The 20,633-nt window shown below is 36.9% G+C and overlaps 1 protein-coding gene across 4 annotated transcripts in view; it reads right to left on the bottom strand.

Annotated features, from left to right (window-relative positions):
* Positions 1–20,633, bottom strand: part of CSPP1 (centrosome and spindle pole associated protein 1) — a 65,836-nt gene that overhangs the window by 30,045 nt on the left and 15,158 nt on the right. For 3 of the 4 annotated variants that reach the window (XM_051768389.1, XM_051768407.1, XM_051768417.1), the window contains 7 exons: positions 18,586–18,687; positions 14,753–15,198; positions 9,884–9,966; positions 8,001–8,094; positions 6,972–7,029; positions 3,260–3,450; positions 2,217–2,335 (listed from right to left, as the gene is read on the bottom strand). In XM_051768389.1, coding sequence (XP_051624349.1) covers positions 2,217–2,335; positions 3,260–3,450; positions 6,972–7,029; positions 8,001–8,094; positions 9,884–9,966; positions 14,753–15,198; positions 18,586–18,687 — 1,093 coding nt within the window. The remainder of the gene's footprint in view (positions 1–2,216; positions 2,336–3,259; positions 3,451–6,971; positions 7,030–8,000; positions 8,095–9,883; positions 9,967–14,752; positions 15,199–18,585; positions 18,688–20,633) is intronic. The other variant, XM_051768398.1, reaches the window with a different exon arrangement.

Raw genomic sequence — 20,633 nt, 5'->3', positions numbered from 1 at the left:
AATGCAGGATTACTAACAGGACTTTCAGCTTCTATAACAAATTTAGCTAATCCATAATGCCCTCTAAAGCAAGAAATACAACGCCACAGTACAAATCTATTTCTTAAATTCAACTAAACCCCTTTAAATTTTACAAATTACTTCAATAACATATTCTAAAATGAAATAACAAAATAACTCGCTTGATGGTAACACTTGTCCTCATGCTTTCCAAATGTATCATCTAATTACAGTACATCTGGCACCTGTACTCTCACTGAAACAAGACCTGCAGCACCCTGCCACAAGGGGCTTGAAATTACTGTGCTTATTACTGCTCGTGTTCAAGACAATTTCACTGTTCAAATATCAAGCACTAGCAATATTCCAGTTTGAGTAACCAAGCTTTAGGACAACTTAACTCTCATATGTGAATTTCAAGTATTAGTTTCTTTAATACTCTAAACTGTAAGCCATTTTACTCTAGAAGTTTTATGGATAGAAGTTAAAAACAAACACAAACAAACAATAACTACCAAAATAAAATATACAGGAAAAAAACCGAAACCAAACAACCCCATCAAAGTCCCCAAACTTCTGTGAGTTAAAACTGTGGTCTGAAAATAAGATTACAAAGAAAAGATAAAATGCATGGAACTTTTAAATAAGGAAGCAAACAAACAAACAAGTCTTTCTCAAACCCTAAGATATTACATAACAAGATAGGCAGAAATTTACAATGGAGACAGAAAAAAAAAATCCCAAAACTTTTGCTCTTCAGTCTCTACCTTTCCTGAAATTCCCCAGTGCATACAAATACCATTCAAATAAAACTAGTAAAAGAGTTATTTTTGTAAGGGTTTTTTCCCCCCTTTATTTTACCGTTTCTATGAAGGTAGCTGTCCTAGTTAGAGCAGTCAGGACTAGTTCATCACTGCGTGGGTGTAACCCAAACTGTGTATTCTACACCCTCTATGTCATTTCCCAGAAGCTGTTAACAATAGACCGTTTGCAGCAGCTGCCCAGAGCACACCTGACCCCTCAGGCTATAACTGGGTGTTAAAAAGCCTGTGAGATAGGAGGATGTTCCTATCCTCACACCAATGACTCAGGTGTGATAACTCCCCTCCAGGGAGTCATTAGCACCTTCACACCCAGCCTGAGGGGTCCTGTCTGCTAATGGGCCACCAAGGATCCCAAAAATATCTCACAACTCACAACCACCCCTTGTAGAACTTCCCACCCTGCAGGAGGTACTGGGCATTCCCACTCGAACCTGAGAGTATATAATCTTGGGGTCTTGGGACTTCTGGGCCCCCACTCGTCAGATCCAGAGGAGGACCAGAACCTCGACCAGACTGCGACCAGCACTCTCACCAACAGGTTTTCCTCCCCTTTTACTTTGGACTCAGGGGGGCCACGTGGGGCTCAGCACGGGGGCCAACAAACATCATTCTGTATGTGCCCCAGCGTGCTGGGTTATACATCTGGGTTTTGTAGGTTAAAAACCAATTGTCTGTCTGTATAATTGTATTTACTGTATTATTGTTATTAAATTGTAACTCTGATTTATAATCTCTTTTGAATTGGGTTCAGTTTACCTTTCAGTTTATCTTTAAACCAGCACAGTAGCACAACAAATTTTAAAAAGTATTTCTGCTTTTTCCTCTAAAAAAGCAAAGAAAAGAGAGAAAAAAACCACACCACACAATCCAGTCCCTCCACACACACATCACTATTGTTTCTCTCATGAAATCACTTTTGAAGCACTCAAAGGATAGACCAAAAAAAGTCCTTAAAATACAAAGTTAGAATTCTTTGTACATTATTTTAAGATATTTAATGTATTAATGTTCTAAAAATATTTAAAATTATATCTGAAATTGTAACAACACCAAACATGTAATGAATTATATTAGTTATGTAAATTCAGAAAATAATGTTTTAATTATCAAAATTATAATGAAAATTATAATGCAGGAGGAGTAATGGCTAAGTAGCTGAGACTAGAGCTTGTTCAAGTGATGAACAAGATTTCTGGAAGCCACAGTCGCTTTTGTAGTTGAAAAAAAACTACTTCATTCAAAAACACCATTGGAAAAAAGCCCTTTTCATTCAATTCTAAAAAATTAGTTTGATTTGCTGTCACTAGTTCCACATTATTCATTATTTAACTAGATTAAAAGTAGTCACCTTAATCACTCTAACAACCAATCCACCTAAAATCATCCACTTACAATATGCAAGAGCGGGATCCAGAGGATTCCTAGCCCCATAAAAGTAATATGCATCATCATAAGGTGTTCTATAGTTGTCTGTCAGAACTGGTGCTGGAGGCGGTGGCAATGGTGCAAGCCTTAAAGAAAAAAGGGACAAAACTCTTTGGTTTGCTGTACAGCTGAAGAGATCATCAAAAGAAGCGAAGTGAGGAGGGAAAAGAGAGGGAGGGAAAGAGAAGGGAGGGGGAATGGGAGTAGAAAGAGAATTCATTATGAAAAAATTCTAATTTAGTTCAGCTGAAGACCTCTCATTAGTGCCGTGCAGAAACAATAAGCCTCAGTAGGGAATTTACCTTCCCTTAGGGAGTAGTACATGAACCCACACTATTCCAGAGATCTAAAGAACATAAAACAAGCACGCCTTCTTTTACTAGCTCAGTTAATGATACTTACTGGTTACATCAGTAACAGTAAATAAAACAAGGCAAGGATTAGTCTCTGGTCAAAGGCTGAGTAGCTCAGCACAGCTTCAGCCACATGCCTGAAGCTCCTTCTCTCTCTCTCTCAACAGTTTAGCCTCAATCACAGCATCTAATGGACACTGTCCTTGCCTACAGTGCTTTCCTGAGGGATGCACTGTAGGTATCCCTTGGGATATTGCTAACTGACAGGGGCCAAACTCATACCATACCAGCCTTCTGAAAATATGGCCATTGCTGGGCACGTGCCCAAGCATCCTCGCACATGATTCAATATTACAGGCATGGACATAACTTCCACAGTACAACCCTTATCCTATACAAACGCCCACTAGGAGAGAGCTGTCTTCACAGATAATCCAGCCTCCACAGATTTTTCAAAATAAACTGTGAAGAAATTGACATTTAAAGTTTATTCCAGTGCAAAGTAGTCAGTTTTCTGTTAATTGTCAAAATATTATTTCTACCTCCACCAGTTCCTTGGAGAAGGATCAGTAGCACCACTGAGCTCTACCTCAGCAGCAATAACATGCTTAACATCAATCTTATTTAACATGCAAAACAAACATGATGGTGAAGCACCTGGGAGCTGCTATTTCACCAAGAGTGCTGGCTAGCCCTCTGGGAAAGTCTTTATCACTCTGAAAGTCTTCATTCACTGGAGAGGCTGAAGGGGCAGGCACTGGAGTTTGGAAAGCTACCCTGGGCCTTTCAGGAGGTACTTTCTCTTCAGAAGCTCTTGCTGTGAAGCCAAACTGCTTCAGTCTATTTGGCTAAAAGGGGAAAAAAAAAGGTAAGAGAAGAAAAGAGCATAAACATAAAACCAAAATGAAACGGTTATCTTGTCATTACTAGGAAATATTCTGACCTTCCATTTAGGTTGTTTTAAACACTTCACTGGGTCCCAACTAGCTATTCAAATTTCTAGTAATTGCAGGTTTTTCTCCCAGTGGTTTACTGGGAATCTAATACTACAGGGAAATCTAGGAAGTTTATCATGGATTTACAAAAAACAACCTCTGTGGCAAGTTTCAAGAAGCATACAGTTCTAGCTAATACCCAGAAAAAAGAATATTTCTGTCTGTAGTACAGGTTATCTACAGCTGCCAATTTCTTACACTGACAGAATTGTCACATTATATTAGGCATAGGAAAAGTTTACAAAATCCCTCCCTCCCATCCCAAGACTGAAATGGCTCATAATCACTAAAAACTGAAATCAAACAGATACTGAGACTTTTTCCAATAAACATTTCCTTGCAATACCATTATTTCATTTTTTAAGTTCCTTGTATTTTATTGATTTTTTTCAACCACAACAATTATGAATTTTTGGGGCGGTTCTTTTTCAAAATAGAAGTAGCAAATGTTTATTGATAACTGGCAGCCTCAGAAGAAAGTCAAAGGCAACATGCAAATAATGCAAAGGCATGCAAGTCAGTTAGTTTCAGAACTACCCTATCACATCCAGAAAGCTCTTACAGCAACTGCTGTGTATAACTATTTTAATGTTTATTTAAATAAGTTAATATAATAGAAGAATGGAAACAAATCATACAGTGTATAAGTAAAACAGATTTTGTTCTGAATTCGCTGGTCCTAACATTGCAGTGCTTCAACTAACATGCATTCAGAGAAAGTAATACCAGAAACCAGCTAATTATTAAATATCTAACAGCAAATCATAAACCCTACAATATGGAAGTATTTCAGCAAAATATTAAATCTTTACCTCCTCATCACTTAGCTGCAAGACAGTATATACAAAGTAGTTAGTACTCACCAATCACAAACTACAGCATTAAGATAAAAATTCTCAAAATCTACTTGATTTGCTTGTAACATTTAACTTCAAATTTCTATATGTGAATACAAAAGTAGCTAACAGATACAAGCTACAGCAATTGAAAATTATAATACAGTCTACAGACTATTTTTTTAACTTGTCTTTTCAAATCCAGTGTCTTGAGCAGGAGAACATTTAAAACAGCCTTTTTCACTAACTTTAATGTGAACTGTTCCCAAAGTGCCCCAGATTTCAGCTCTGTAGCTAATTTCAGATGTGACTGTGGTATTCAGTTCATCCTGGGGACTGTTTCATTTTAAACGAGCCAAAAGTCTACATTTATAGATTCTTAATCAGGCATTGCTATTTAACCAACCTGTAATTAATCAAGAAATCCACCTAATTAGAATCTCTCCCTGAGAGGCAATTTAAAGCTAACAGTGACTGATGCTTAATGAATGCAGCAATTCTACTTAATTGAAGGCTTTCAGCTAAATTAGTGGTTTTAAAACACTGTGCATGCTCTGGACGTGCTCTAGATATAATTTTATTCCCACAACAGGCACTTTTGAGATGCATATGGTATACTGAGTGCTGCAGCAAAGCATGCTTCTGCATAGTCAGCTTTGATTAGACAATACTGTTTACACTGACCTTGCAGCCTGCTGAGCCAAAGGACCCAGCATCCTCAGCTCAGTTTTGTCTCTTTTCCTGCCTGGCTCCCAGCCATATTCTCCATCTCTCTCCCTTTCACCATCTGAATCCCTGATCAGCCAGCTGACCTCTCTAAGCCAACTAAAGCAGCAAAAAAGATTCAGATTTTTGCCAGCTAACCAAGCTGACTCAGTTTGCAAAAGAGATCAAACAAGCAAGACAGACACTTTCAGCAGGGAGGGCAGGAACATGCAGCCAGAGCAGTGTTCTCCCTCCCCATTTAGAAGTAAGAATTTTGATTGAGCTTCACTGCTTGTCTGCGCACATTCTCAGCCTCCTGCCTCACATGCTGACTAATAAAATCTTACAGCTATCCACCTACCTTCATTTTCTAGCAAATAGGACCTCCTTTCACCTCTACTGAACCCTCCAGAAATGGCATAAGTTTCTTGCATTCAAAAACACCCAGCACTGCTGATAATTTAAACCAGTTACCAGTTAAATTAATGACCAGTCTATTCTTGATTGAAACGGTTACCAACTCTTCAGCAGCAGATCTCCAAGATGCAATGGCTTCAGGCACATAGCAAACACACATGCAAATCATGCAAGTTCTGCAACAAGCAGTCAGCTACTAGTGCTATAGTGCTGACAACCTACTCCTTGATATATGCTAATCAAAATTTTTAACGTAATCATCACTTTACTAAGGAAGTGGAGACAGCAGGAACTCTGCATTACGTTTTACAAGCAACAAAATATTAAGCATCTTGTTTTTTACAAAATCCTATAAAAATGCTTGTAATCTTGAACACTACATGGAATCATTTAAAAACAGTTACAAATTTGAAATTAGAAATTGATACAGTGAAATCAACTCATCTGCAAAACAACTAGATTTTTTCTTAACTGAAAAAGAGTAAAAACTTTCTGCAGCATACTTTACATTTCCAAGGAAAGGTTAGTACTGTGTGCATGTAAGCAGGCTAGCAATGGACACTAAGTATTTTTTTTATGATAATCACTGCCTGTTCAAAATTTCCACTTGGTCACTGCACAAGAAAATGTTCAATAACTTCCATGAAAATACTTTCCTCTTAAGCTGACAGCATGTGTAACCAGCCTGGTGCTGGTTTTGGCTGGGGTAGAGTTAACTTTCTTCACAGTGGCTGTTATGGGGCTATATTTTGGATTTGTGCTGAACACAGGGTTGATAATATAGTGATGTTTTTTGTTATTGCAGAGCAGTGCTTACGCAGAGGTAAGGCCTTTTCTGCTTTTCATACTGACACGCTGGTGAGGAGACTGGAGGTGCATGGGAGGTTGGGACAGCTGCCCCCAGCTGACCAAAGGGACATTCCAGACCATATGACATCATGCTCATTATATGATGTGGGGGCAAGAAGAGGGGAGGGATATTCAGAGTGATGGTGTTTGTCTTCCCAAGTCACCATCATGTGTGATAGGGCCCAGCTCTCCTGGAGATGCCTGCCCATGGGAAGCAGAGAATTAATTCCTTGTGTTACTTTGTTTGTGTGTGCACCTTTTGCTTTCCCTATTAAACTGTCTTTCTCTCAACCTATGAGTTTTCTAGCTTTTATCCTTCCTATTTTCTCCCCAGTCCCACTGGGGGGGATTGAGTAAGCGGCTGTGTGGGGCTTGGCTGCTGACTGGGGTTAAACCATGACACAGCCTTATCATCCTTGGTTTCAATTTTGTTCTATTCTGATGCCCTATTAAAAAAAAACCAAAACAATTAGCATTTATCATTTTATAGAAGCCCTACAGAGTTTTGTGACTGAGCAAGAAAAAAGGGAAAGTCTATATAGGTGAAAGAAAATCCAAGTTTCTTACCTTCTTTTCTGGGTCATGAGCTCCAGAAGCAGCAACTAAGAGCTCAAGTTCCTTCTCACTGTTTTGTTGGGGATTTTTTTTTTAAAAAAAAGGATCATATCAGAAAGCAGTAACAACTATACTCATTCTTTCACAGCATAGAGCTCACAACTTTGTAGCTAAAATAACTCCGAAAATACAGGATAACAGAAGACAGTAATCCACTTGAATTCTTCTGGAGTCAGTGAAGGAAACTGTGTAATATTTTAAATAAACAGAACTCTCAAGAAGCATCTGGCTACCATCTATTCCACCTAATAAAAATCCAACTACCATAAAAGGACAAATCACCACAAACCTGTTTACTACAACTTTTCAGGACATTTCTTAAAAATTTATCTTTATTCACATTCAAGAAGTTAGTATTAAATACATTGAAATGACTGATTCAAAATTGCAGCAATAAATACTATTTTGTAATTTCTGGGCTCAGGTTTGTTTAGCATGCAGAATTTTTCATCATAGTGAAACTGTCAATACTAACTTATTTTTAATTCCTTATCCCTTCACTAATATCACTGTGTGTTTTTATGTATCCATACTGTTATTCAGTAGGCAGCTGCTAATAGGTAAGGAAGAAATTAATATTTTATTATTCTGCATAAGCCACATGGTCAAGTGCTTCAAAAATAAGAGGTTACTTTCCTAAATTGGAGGGCAAAAACAAGACTAATATTCAACTTTGCCAAGTAGTTAGACACTCCCGCACCAGCAAAAAAGATAACTTCAGTTAAAACTTCGTTACCCTGAAGAAACTAAAATCATTTTTTAAAAATGAAAAAATATCTGGGTTTTCTTTGTCCCATTGAGAGCTGGTGAATTTGATTATTAGAAACTAAAGCTCTCACAGCAACGAGTTTAATTGAATGCAATATTACCTCACTACCTGGAATTCCTCAGTTACGAATTTTTCTCTTACCACATTGAATTAATGAAATGCCTCCAAATTCCAGCCACTATCTTTAAAAAAATATAGTAACTTTCCATTACCGTCTTTTATTTCGCTGTTGCTCAGCCATCTGTTCCATCAGCTCTCGCCTGTATTTCTCCTTTCTCCTTTGGAGAAGTTCTCGGTCCTGACCACCTAATGGAAATGACCACACATTTGTGTAAATGCTCCACAAAATACACAAAAGGTACTGAACAAAACCACTGACTTTCAGTCAATTTAAAACCTGAAACACAGCAGAGTATATGAACACTGGATCTTTACTGACTAAAAAAAAATAGATAGTTTTAATAAACAGTTCGTTTGGAGTATGATGATCAAAACTACTAAAATTTTCATTATTATTTTCTCAGTTTGCCTGGTTTTGTATAGTCAGGAAGCTACAAATTTCAAAGCTATGTGATAAAACAGCAACTAAAAAAAGTTAGTTGTTTTTTTTTCCCTCTAATGCACAACTAAGGAAGATACACTACAGCACTCCAAAACTATGATGCACTGCTCAGGATACAAAAGGAAAGTTAAAACTGAAGAGATTCAAGCCCACAGGGAGGAAAGCAAATTCCTCCACTTCTAGAACGATTGCCATGACTACTAAGAATTAGCAAAGAACTGGGAGATGTGTGTATGCAAAGGGAAACAGTGATAACACCCCAGACGGATTTTAAGGAACCCAAAAAACTTTCAACTTTTGGTAGTACCCTCAGAATAAGTGTGGAGGTGTCCTATTATTTTACAAACAAAACAATAAAAACCATCATCACCACTTTCTGTACAGTACAACCATCAGACACAGGAACTCCTAACATACTCCATACACAAAGTCACTGTGGATCTCTAGTAAAGTTGACCCAAACAATAAAGAGAAGAAAGCTGGAAAGAAATAAAATAAAAGCCAAATCAACAACAGCAAAACCTGACGCATGACTGACTGACTTTTTTATTCAACTATTGTGCTGGAACTGTAAAGTGACCAAAATGTGCAAGATAACCTCACAGTTTGTGATTTTGAGAGAGTCTGAAATCACTTCTCATTTTCAAAAATTTCAAGTTTTAATTTACTTAATCTTTATACAACATAGCTAACAATACTCTTCTAACCAGAACTGCCAGGAATACAAATTCACAACTCTGTATACTCGAGTTACCACAAATGAGATGACTAGACAGACCAGAGACTGACCACCACAATACCACTGTTTTAATGCTGCCTTTAAACAGTTCCAAAAAACTTTACCTGCTACATATAGCACTGAAGATCAGGTAAGTTCAAATGAAAGAATAAACAGAAATTATTCTGACAACTGTTAATCATTCCTTTCATAATTCAAACCTAGCTTGCCTTCAAAAGCTCCCATCTAAAGAACTACTACTGCAGTTCATTTATTCTTATCTTATAATTTTCTGAATTCAGCTAGGAATGCTATGCCTTTTACAGTATTTCTCTCGATTACTCTCCACACTAATGTTCCCTGCTAAATTTTATGGCTATGTTTAAGCAGTAAGAGATGATCAGAATCCTTTATTCTTGCCCAAGGTTGTGAAAATTACCATTTTCCATACTTCTGCAATTAAAATTCACTATAAAGTTGTGTCTTTAACAATACAGAGGTTAAGACTTCTCCTATGCTTCATTTTGTAAAAAAAAAAAAATGTAATTACATATCTGGACCTTAAGCTGTTAATGATATCTAAGAAGAAACTTGGGCTCTTCAAAATTAATCAGAAAGTCCTGTTGCATTAAGGGGGAAAACATGTTTTTCTTTATTTTTTCTATGTCAATAGTATTTATTTACCTGTCTTGGAGACAACTAGCACAAGGGGGAAAACAAAAGCTCATTTTTCTAGGTTTTAATTATTCACAGGGAAAAATAACATATGCAAGGAAAGTTGAACCCAGTGTCATTAGTTAGGTTCTTATACATACCAAGAACAAGGCCTGTTCTATACCGCATTTCAGCTGCAGACCTGGCCTCCTCATTAGCTGAAGGATGAATCTGTACCTGATTTCTGGCAGAGGCAAAAAAGAAAACCAAGCGATTAAACTCAAGAATTTCTTTCACAGTCTGTGTGAAACATGATAGATGCACTTAGGGCACTGTGTGATACATATATGAAAAACAGCTTTCCAACAATCCAAAGAAATAGCAGGAGCAAAAGCAAAAAACTGCCTGGCAAGAAGACGCTTCTTACAGTTCCCATTTGCCTGTGGTTTCTCCAGCCATCAGCAACACTGACTCAGTTGAGCACTTCGACCATGTTGACAGACTGTATGGTGCCAGTCAAGTTTATGTAAGGGCTTTACAAGTGTTCTGCTTCTGCCTCATACACTTAAATCACTTCAGGACTTGCAAAACCAAGACAACAGGAAAAAAAAGGAATTTTAAAACTACTATCAAAAAAGGATTCCCCATTATATGAATCAATAAAAGTCTTCAGTTGGAGAAATAGGTGATCTATTGATTCAAAAAGAAAACTGGCATGCAAGTTTCAATGGCTGTTCTCAGAGGAAACATGTTTTTCTTGTTATACTAGCTGCAGGAAAAACTATCAGCCATTTCAGACAACATACCATGGATTTTAAATTAACATTTTCCTTTCATCATGATTTTGTAGTGCAGTTATCAGAAGAATACACAGTATAACACATCTAGAATCTCCAGTTCTTGAGATCTGCTACATACATGCTCTCTCCTTTAATTCGTCTTCATAATCTACAGGTATGTCTCTTACTATTCCATTCAGACAGGGCCTTAAAGAAACTGAAAATATTCAGCTATGCTTGCCTAAAAACATCCAATCTGAAATGGAAGGTCCAGTAGTTTCGTGTAAATGTATTTTCAGCCTGACTGCACACTGGACAGCAGAACCAGTTCTGAAAATATCACACAAAATTTCTAGAAATAATTCACTTTGCTAGCACAGTCGAGTCAGCTCTTTGTCAGGAGTGTGAATTCCCAAGCCTGCTTTCATGCAACCTTTAACTGTTGAGCCTGGTTAAGAGTTTTGAGAGCTGATGGGCTTTTGACATTCATTCACTGCATTAATTGTAACAGATCTTGCTGCTCTTAATCCCCAGGAGCTAACAAAGTCTACAATAGGTTTTGATGCACAGCTATTGGGCAAGTCTGGTGAAACAACCAATTCAGATATGAAAAGCTTCTTTAATGACAACCTACCCTTCACTATGCACCTGATAGAATTTAAAAGGGAGAGGTGACTTTTGATCAAGATAAAAGACAGGAAACATGGTGAATACAAAAATTCAGGAGCTAAAATCTGAGTTATCTACATATGAAGTGATATGATTGAAACTTCAAGTAACTTCAAAGATGCCAAATATTGTATGAACACAAGAGAGCTGTTCCTAAAATGATCTGGGGGGGTTGAATTTATAAGCTTTTCTCGTCTTGCAAAATAACAACTCTTTATTGTGGACTTCAAGTTATCTCAACAAAATAAGACAAGAATAGGTATTCAATGAAAAATAAAGTACCTAACAAATGCTAACAAAATCATATATTTTCCAGAGCTGGACAGAGCCACGGACTTCCTATTTAGCAAACAAAAAAATCAAAAAAAAAAACATAGGTAAACATGGAAAAAGCCTCATCTCTTACGCAAAAAGAACCACAGGTCTTCCGTAATTGAAATAAAAGCCAATAATCAAAGGCAAAAGGAAGCAAGCAGATTATTAAACATTGATTTGGCATCATAACAACCCAAAAAACAACAACATGAAAGAACAACATCCACCCTCTTTGCATAACATGATCTCGTTTCATGATCAAGATCATCTTTTTGATGATGATCAATCTGCTCCTTACGAGGCTGGTCATGTAAGACAAATGCAGCTAGGAAAGAGAAAGCCCAGTCCGTAGTGTAATGAAAGGATGCAGGGAGGAAGCAAAGAAACAAACCTTAGGATTCAAAAGGCAACCTTTTTTTGTAGAAAGCAGCAAGTTCAGCAAAGCAGGCCCAGACATATTGGCCCAAATCAATCAAGAAGCTGTTGTCTCCTGTCCATAGGATGCACCTGACTGCTGGCAATGGATTAAAGCATTCCACCCTTAAGAACCAAAATATTTTGCAATTCTTCTCACTTCCCTGGCACCATTTCTATTTGTTGAAATATGCCACGGCTCCATCAAAACAGAAGCCTTTCTGAAAAGTCTTGTTATGAAAAGCTGCCCTCAAAACTAATAAATCCCATTTAGGAACATAAGGACTTTAGCACAGAAAACAAAAATATGCCTCCTTATGAATTTAGTTTCTGTCATGAACCGCATGTGTTCTGGAAAAGTTGACTTTGCCTGAAATAAAAAAAAAATACTAACTCTTCAGAAGCTGAGCTGTCAATAAGAGATGTATTTCTCCTTGAAAAGAGACTGAATGTAGTTCATAGGAGGTTAAGCGGAGCTCCTTGCAAAGGAGAAAAAAGTACTAGATTAAAAAACACATTTAATAAAAAAATACTGAAAATTAATTTTTAATAAACATTCAGTAATAGAAAATACACCAACAAAATCCCAAAGAACTTCATGTACAAATTTAAGTTCAGGCCATTCAGGTGGTGGTCCAGCAACTGCTTTTAAGAAGACGCACCAAGTTTGCCAATAGCAAAGATAAGACTATCTTCTATATTTTCTTTTAAAAGAAAACTGGAACTAAAGCTGTTTCAGAGGCCTCTCTGAATAAGCAATGAATTGCCTAGTGATATATTGATCACAGATACATTATATAAGCACCATCCACGTTTTCTGAAATAATTAATAACTAGTATACTTCTATTCAACATGATGTCTAGTGTTGGTTCAAACACTATGCTTGCTGATCGTTTATCTATATAATTCTGTATAAATTTTTTGAGAAACAAACCGTTATCAAATGGTTATTTTTATATTTTAAATATTAGACTGTGTCCAACTGCATTAGACAGTGGTAAACAGCTACCTAATAAAAAGAGGACGTTCATCCTTCTGGGTATAAATTAACACAGATTATTAAACTTGCTGTTAGTCTCAAAAATACTTTGGTTATCTTTGTTAGACATCAAGTTTAGTTTCTAATATTTTATCTTTCTGAAAAGCTATAGGACAAGCTGACTCTACCCTAAAACCTTCAATTTTGTCTTCTCTGAATCTCATTCAGCAGAAAACAGGCAATCTTATTCCTCTTCTCTATTTAACCACTGTTTCCATTTGCTAGTCTTTTTCAGAAACACTATATGAATAAATACAGGCTTTTAGAAGCACATCAGAACACAGTCTGAAACTTTGAAATAACCCATTTATTTAGTCTGCCTCTTGAAAAAGCTTCCAGACATTTCATTTTATCCATAGATCTAATTCCTTTACTTTTTTTTTTTTTGATAAAGACTATCAAAACCTTTTGAGAAAAAATATTTTAACTCTAGTGGCATTAAAAACTGGAAAAGCAGCATGAGATCATTCAATTAAAAAAATGCTTTTAAAACAGATAAGCATTTTAAGGCTTCCCCCCCAGTTATTAATTTGCACTATTATCCAGAAAATTATCCCTGTAAACAACAACTCAAAAGATCATTTAACCAGTCCACCAGCAACTAACAGTGAAACATGACTGTAATATTTAACACGGTTGAAAGTAGTACAATTTGCCTTTGTTTTTTCTAGAAGTGTTAAATCTAAGGAAAAAAAAGTCTTTATTTTGCCTTACAAAGAAAGGACACTGGTGTTTCCTTCACTTAAAGCAACTGCAGGAAAATAATTCTGGCAACAGGAAAAAAAAAAGCTATAACACTCATGTTCCCAAGATCTGGAAAGTGAACAAATGAACACCCTTAAAGCCCCTTTTAAAAATTTGTTTACAATAAACTTTACCGATTTATTTCATTTGAATTTAGCTATATGAAACACATCTGTTTCCAGGTTGGTACTGTTTTGCACCACAACTCGTGGTTTTAAAAGCAACCAGTTCTTGCAATGGAATAACCAAAGGTGGCCAGACTGCCAAACCTTGAATGATTGGGAAGGGTATACTTTTTTTTTTTCTTTTAAGTGAGTAAGCTGGAGGAGAATGATTAACAATTTATGTCAAAGTAACAAAACTGCCATATCAATTAACACAGTAAAGACTATTTAATACTGAACAGTACATAATATCAGTTTTCCTCCTGAATGATTTATCTGAGACACCCTCTTTTGATCAGTTTGGGCTTTCTTAAATGTTTATTCAACCTGTGTAGTTATTACAGAGATTAGCACCTATTAAAACCATCAGGACTTGATTCAATTACGCAAAGGTTTAAAGCACGTCATTTATCAAGACATGGAGTAAAAAAGAAGATTTTTTAAAAACACATTTTTGCATCTTATACACACAGTGGCATGTACCAAAAATTGAAGCTCAAACCAGTTTTGGAATCTGAACTGAAAATTGACTTGCTACTACTATTACAGACTAAGAAAACAGAACACTGGGTTTCCAGTGCAGGTGTTTGCTCTCAAATAATAACATGCTTTCTGGGAAACCATTCCTCATAAAAATTAATTTTGGGCTGCTTCTTCTGGGGTAATTTCCCTAGTATCCTTGGTTTGCTATAATATATATAATGCTCCTTAATCTATGATGTATAGTCTTAGGTACTGGTCCAATTGTTCAACACTTTTCCCATAAATTATTGCAAAGTTCCTTTTCATAAGTAAGTACAGAAATCCTGCTTTCACATGGGAATCTTGTATAATTTTCAATGACAGCAAGCCACGGCTGTCAATGAGCACTACGGAAATAAAGGAGAAAGTGGAATTAAGAATACCTTTCAGCATGAAAAACCCGGGGAGTTCTTCTGTCATAGGTGCTTTCACATCTAAATCTAGGGTCCGTTTCTTCACTTATCTCAGGATCATAGTCCACCCTGTAGTATCTTCTACCAAAATCACGATCTTCATCAAGTCTGTGATGCTTCCTAACAGGAATTACAGACTGGCTAGCAAATCCATGATGTCTTCCATTGGGAACATCCAAATCTGCATCGAGTCTTTTATTTAATAGTCGACTTCTTAATTCAACCTCATCATCTAACCTGTGGTACCTGTCTTCCTCCGGCCATCTCTTATTTTGCAGCTCTTCATAATCTTCTGTAGAAGTAAAGGCATCCTTCTTGGGAGGTTCTGCACCTGTATTAAAGGGCTGTACTTCTGTACGTAGATCTGGCTTGAGCCTGGTAACAGCAACAGCTTTTTTATTCCTGTCCATCTCATTCTGTTTAATGGAAAAAAATATTAAAAGATCTGAATAAAATCTAATAATATTGAGTAAAACCTTAGTTTTGTATTGCTTGAAACAATCCCTAAACAAGTACTGGAAGAAAGGTAAGAGGTGAGCAAGGAAAATACTTCCAGAAGTGCTTAAAAGCTAGTGTTTTATTTATTTTTCTTGAGATTAAAAAAGGTACTCTTCCTTGTATCTAATGTGTTTCAGAAGTATAGCTATCAATCCTGGACAGGCCTTTTACCAACTCTAATTTGACTTTCAGTTTCAGAGGTGCAAATAATCAAAAAACCACTTGGAACTTTACACCTCACCAAGAGACTAGATATCTTTATTATATCCAGACTCAGACAAGTCTACTTCTTCCCTATCAATACAACCTTTTAACCTGACTATTTCTTAATCTATTTCTTTGCTCTCCAGGAGAAGTGTTTATGAGGAAGGATAGTTTAGTAAATAAAAACCAAACCTATGACACACTGGACCAGAGTTCAACACACAGTTCTAACAAACAACATGGGTTTGGATAAATCCTGTAGTATTTCTGTGCACTAATCTTTCATTTATGGAATAAAGATAAAAGTAACTCATACTTTACAAAATATAATGAAAAATAAATTAAGGATGTAAATGACACCAAACTAGGAAGAAGGATCAGTGTACTAGAGGGTGTGACTGCCACTCAGAAGGGTCTTGACAAACTGGAGAAATATGCTGACAAAAACCTCATGAAGATCAACAAATGCAAAGGCAAAACTCTGCACTTGAGACAGAACAATGCCACACACAGCACAGGCTGGGTACCAACTGCCTAGAGAGCAGTTCTGCAGATAAAGGCCTGGGTTAGCAGTGAGCAACAAGCTGCACAGGAGTCAGTAGAGGACCCTCAGCAGTGATAACTGCTAACAACAACCTGGGCTGCATTACTTGTTGTCAGCAGGTCAGGGTAAGTGATCCTTCTCTGCTCAGTATTTATTCAGTATCCAGGTTCTGGTGTAGTGTGCCCAGTTTCTGCTCTCCCTCCCCCCCTCCAGATAATGATGAACTGGAGGATGGCTACTGAGATGGCATTTGAGCTCCTAAAGGAGAAGCTGACAAAGCTGGGTTTATTCAGCCTGGAAGAAGAAGGCTAAGGAGGGTTTGTATGGAGCAGGAGGAACTAGTAATTGTAGTCTCTACCTAAAGGATAGTTAGAGATGCCAGAATAATGGTTTTCAAAGAATCAACAGTCACAAGTAGCAAAGGATATTCCAGTGGGATACAGAGGAATAGAAGTTCAGATCAAGAAGTTAAAGCAGTGGAACAGGTTGCCCAGAGGAACTGTGCATACTTCATCCTTTCAAAACTCAACCAGATAAGGCCTGACCAACCTGATCTAACTGTGAATTAACCCTACTCTGGGCAGAGGATTGTACTATATGACTTCCAGAGGTTCCTTGGAACTGAAGTTTATCCTAGGATTATCTAAACTGTTGGATCAAACTTTTGAGGTCACATATGTTATTTGACTCTCACTCCAAGTTAAATATCCCTCAGAGATGGCATAATCTCAACAAATAGTCACCAGGCTTTTTTCCTGTTTGTTCTTTTATGACAGCAAAATTGTTTCTACACAAGAATAATAAAAATAAAACTTTAAAGTCCAACTGGATGACAAACAAAGCAAAAAGATAAAACCTTGAGTCCCTAAATAGATTTCATTAGACAAGTCAGATAAGGAAACATAAATGCCCAAACATGCAGAAAAATTTTAGAAATTTACAGACTCAGTTACACAAACACAAGCAGCATTTCTGCCAGTTTCCTAGGGATCGCTGTTGTGCAGCACTCCAACCCTTCAAGAAGTCAGTTAAGAAACAGATATTGAATTTCAACATCTAAAGGATGCCTGAATACTGCCTTCTACATGTCTTCACAGACTAAAATACTTTTCAACTATATGACACTCCAATGTACTTGGAGGAAAAGATCTTTACATAAGACCTTTTACATAAGAAAACAATTCTTCTAGAAACAAGAAACATTCTTCTGGAGAGAAATTAAACATACATGGTTATTTGCACTTAATAATAATAAACTTTCAGATGTTTTGAGTACAAATACAAGGCACTTCGTGGAACGACCTAGCTCTCACGCTAGTGTACACTTCAGAATTTCTGTATTAAAAAGAAGTGGAAGGCCTTCTTAAATCAAACCTACATTAGGGAGTTCCAAATTATTAAACTGAGGCAAAAATATTTTAAAAATAAAATTTACCCTTTCCAGAAAAGATTTTATTATTAGAAAGCAGATTTCTCAGATCAATATATTGCTTCCAGTCTACTAAAGCAAAGGGTCTCACAACAATGTTAATTAGATCTAAAAATCCCATTGGCTGTTGCATTGGTTTGGGATAAATTTCTTCACAGTAGCTTGTATGAGGCTATGCTTCCAATTTATGATGAAAACAGAGGGATAATTTAGTTCCTACTGAATAGCACTAACACAGTGCCAAAGACTTTCTGGTTCTGATGGTGTCCCACCAGCAAGGTGGCTGTGGGTACAAGGGAAGCTGACCCCAAGTGACCACAGGGATATTCCACACTATAGGATGTCATGCTCAACAGATAAAGATGGGGAAAGGAGAAGGGCAGGGGGACATTCAGAGTGATGGCATTTGACTTCCCAAATCACTGTTACACATGATGGAGCTCTGCTTTCCTGGGGATGGCTGAACACCTGCCTGCCCATGGGAAATAGGGAATGAACTCCTGATTTTGCTTTGCTTGTGCGCGTGCAGCTTTTGCTTTACCTCTTAAACTGTCTTTAACTCAACCTACAAGTTTTCTCACTTTTACCCTTCTGATTCTTTCCCTCATCCAGTGGAGATGAGTGTGCATGTGTTCCTACCTGCTTACTGCCATACAAATCAAAGGCCTCAGATCAGAACATGATTTCAATTCTGCATGTGTCTAGCTCACTTTCGGTAGTGAATTTTTTTAATTTTTGTTTTTTATTCACAAATGCACAGCCTCATATTCTGGACAGTTGCCTGCACTTGCCTTGCTTTCTCATGAACTGGACACAGACTAAGGAAAAGAGCATCTGCAAATAAAAGCTATATAAGGTTCAATATTTTATTCAAAGAGACAGCTTTTTTGGCTACCACTTTTATCACCAAAAACAACCCAGGGATTTGCTTTAGACACATAGAAGAATGAAAGCACCCATCTATGACACAGATATGATGGAAGCAGGAATCAAGAACTGTACTGTATGAGTTGTAACCAGGACCTCCTAGACACATCAATAAAACTGGCCTCATTGAACAACATAATTTGCTTGTTTTGTCTTACTTTCTATGTCTTAGTCATTGGTAAGACTGTAAAACTGTATTACCTCTCTGTTTTTCTTCCCTAATTTCCTTAGCCTTTCATTCCATTCTTCTTTATCCCTGAGATATTGATTGTACTCCTTGTTTCTTTCAAGTCGTAATTTCTCCTAAAATAGGCATTGAAAAGGGCATCATAATTTAGCATTTTCAGTAGCTTTTAACTTCATAGAATTGTAGTATTAAGTGAATACATGCAAACTGTGTGTTTGCCCCCCCCAGTCTTTGTGATGTACAAATAAGGCTTGAATTGCTTTGAGGTTTTTATTCATTTTTGAACATAGTACTTTCCCCTAATCTGAAATCTGTAAGCAGAAGTCGGCTCCTTGGCCATGAAGTCTAGTCCCCAGTGGTGCTACTGTAGATCAACTGTAGCCTAACCTGTAGTTAGGCTTCCTCCTGCTAAACCTATTCCAAAATTTTCCAAGGACTCACTCCCTTGACAATTAGAAACCACTTTCTAATTTCCAATCTGAATGTATTTACAGATGATTTTTACACATACGATTTTTATTGTGTGTTAAGATTAGTTGTGACTTGTCCTGTTCATAATTAAAACAGGACAACAAATACATGTATAGAAAAGATGCGTCAATTATAGCTTAGAGTACAACAAGAACTGTGAAATTCAAACAAGCAGTTAAATTTGACTTGAACTTGACAGTAAAAGAGTCAAAAGTGCAAAAAATGCAAGAAAAAACAGGGAAAAAAATGATCTATCCACATTGCCCTAGCTGCTTTTTCAAGGTGACAATATTTATAACCAGCTTGCTCAGGTCCAAAAATACACATGAGCTGCACATCCATAGCCTAATAATATATGAAATACAAGTCTCTGGATAAAGCAAACTCTAACTTACATTACTTCTTGATATTACTACCTTGTGCTTAGAGCATGGGGCATCTCTTATACTACCTCGTTCCAACCATCACATAAATTAAAAAAAGATAATTATATTACAACAGTACAAATCATGCTCTTTTCCACTGCAGCATTTTAAAAAAAAAAAAAAAAAAAAAGAAAAGAAAAGGTATTAAAAAAATCCGAACATTACATATAAATTTACTTTCTCATGAACAAATTTCCAACAAAAAAAATTTATACCTCAATCACCATAGAAATACCAGACTCGTAATAGATTTGCAAATCATACTAATAGTCGCCAAAATTGTTTGGTTTGATTTTTGGTTTTTTTCCCCAAAATCTGTGTCTAGGTTTTATAACAGTGACAATATAAAACATGCAGACAGCCATGAAAGCTGCCTGAGAGGCATTTTCCAAAGCTGAGAAGCAAGCCTTGTCTTTAACAGGTGGCAAAACACTCAGCAGAAAATTCAATATGCTGTGTGACTGTACTGAAGGAAATCAAAATGCAAATGTCAACCTCTCATCCCTATCTGCCCAGAAACCAACTGTTTAGCAGGGCACAGTGTGACATCTTCTGGCAGCTTCTAGGTTCTGCAACAGCAATAAATGGGTAAAAAGCATAAAAAGGATATAACACAACTGTACAAACAGACAATCTCAATAAATGTTGACCTGCTATGATATAAAACCATCAATGATCAAACATGTTCCCAGTTCAAATACATCTTCAGTTTCCACAGAATTAATCAAAGATACTTTATTTTGCACTGTTTCAGCACACATGCTTGCAAGGGTTAACACACAGCTCATGAGAACCTGAAGATAACACAAATTCAGTACAAGTGCATGCAGCCACTGAGGAGGAGTCCTTTCCCCTTTCTGGACATTTCATTCTTGCTGCCTCCTTTTTCCATTCATGTAACTTGGAGTTTGGGGCTTTTTCACAAGAGCAATTTTACTTATTTGAGTTCTCACCTGGCTCCTCATATGGCCAAACCACCACAAGAGAGGCAGAAAGTATAAGTAAGCACAGCAAGGGCAAGACCAACACATCCCAAAACAGAAGCCTTGCACCAGGTTACAACGACAGTTAGTCCCAAACACAGATCAACAGTGCAACCTCAAGCCAACATAGGTTAAAAAACACCCAAAAGAAATAAAACTCCCAGAAGTGCAAATGTCTGGTCC

The sequence above is a fragment of the Manacus candei genome, unplaced genomic scaffold (assembly GCF_025592945.1).
Source record: "Manacus candei isolate 608988 ecotype Guabito, Panama unplaced genomic scaffold, ASM2559294v1 h1tg000008l, whole genome shotgun sequence".
Classification (NCBI taxonomy): domain Eukaryota; kingdom Metazoa; phylum Chordata; class Aves; order Passeriformes; family Pipridae; genus Manacus; species Manacus candei.
Note: the sequence above shows the minus strand (reverse complement) of the source record. Positions and strands in the feature narration are given on the sequence as shown.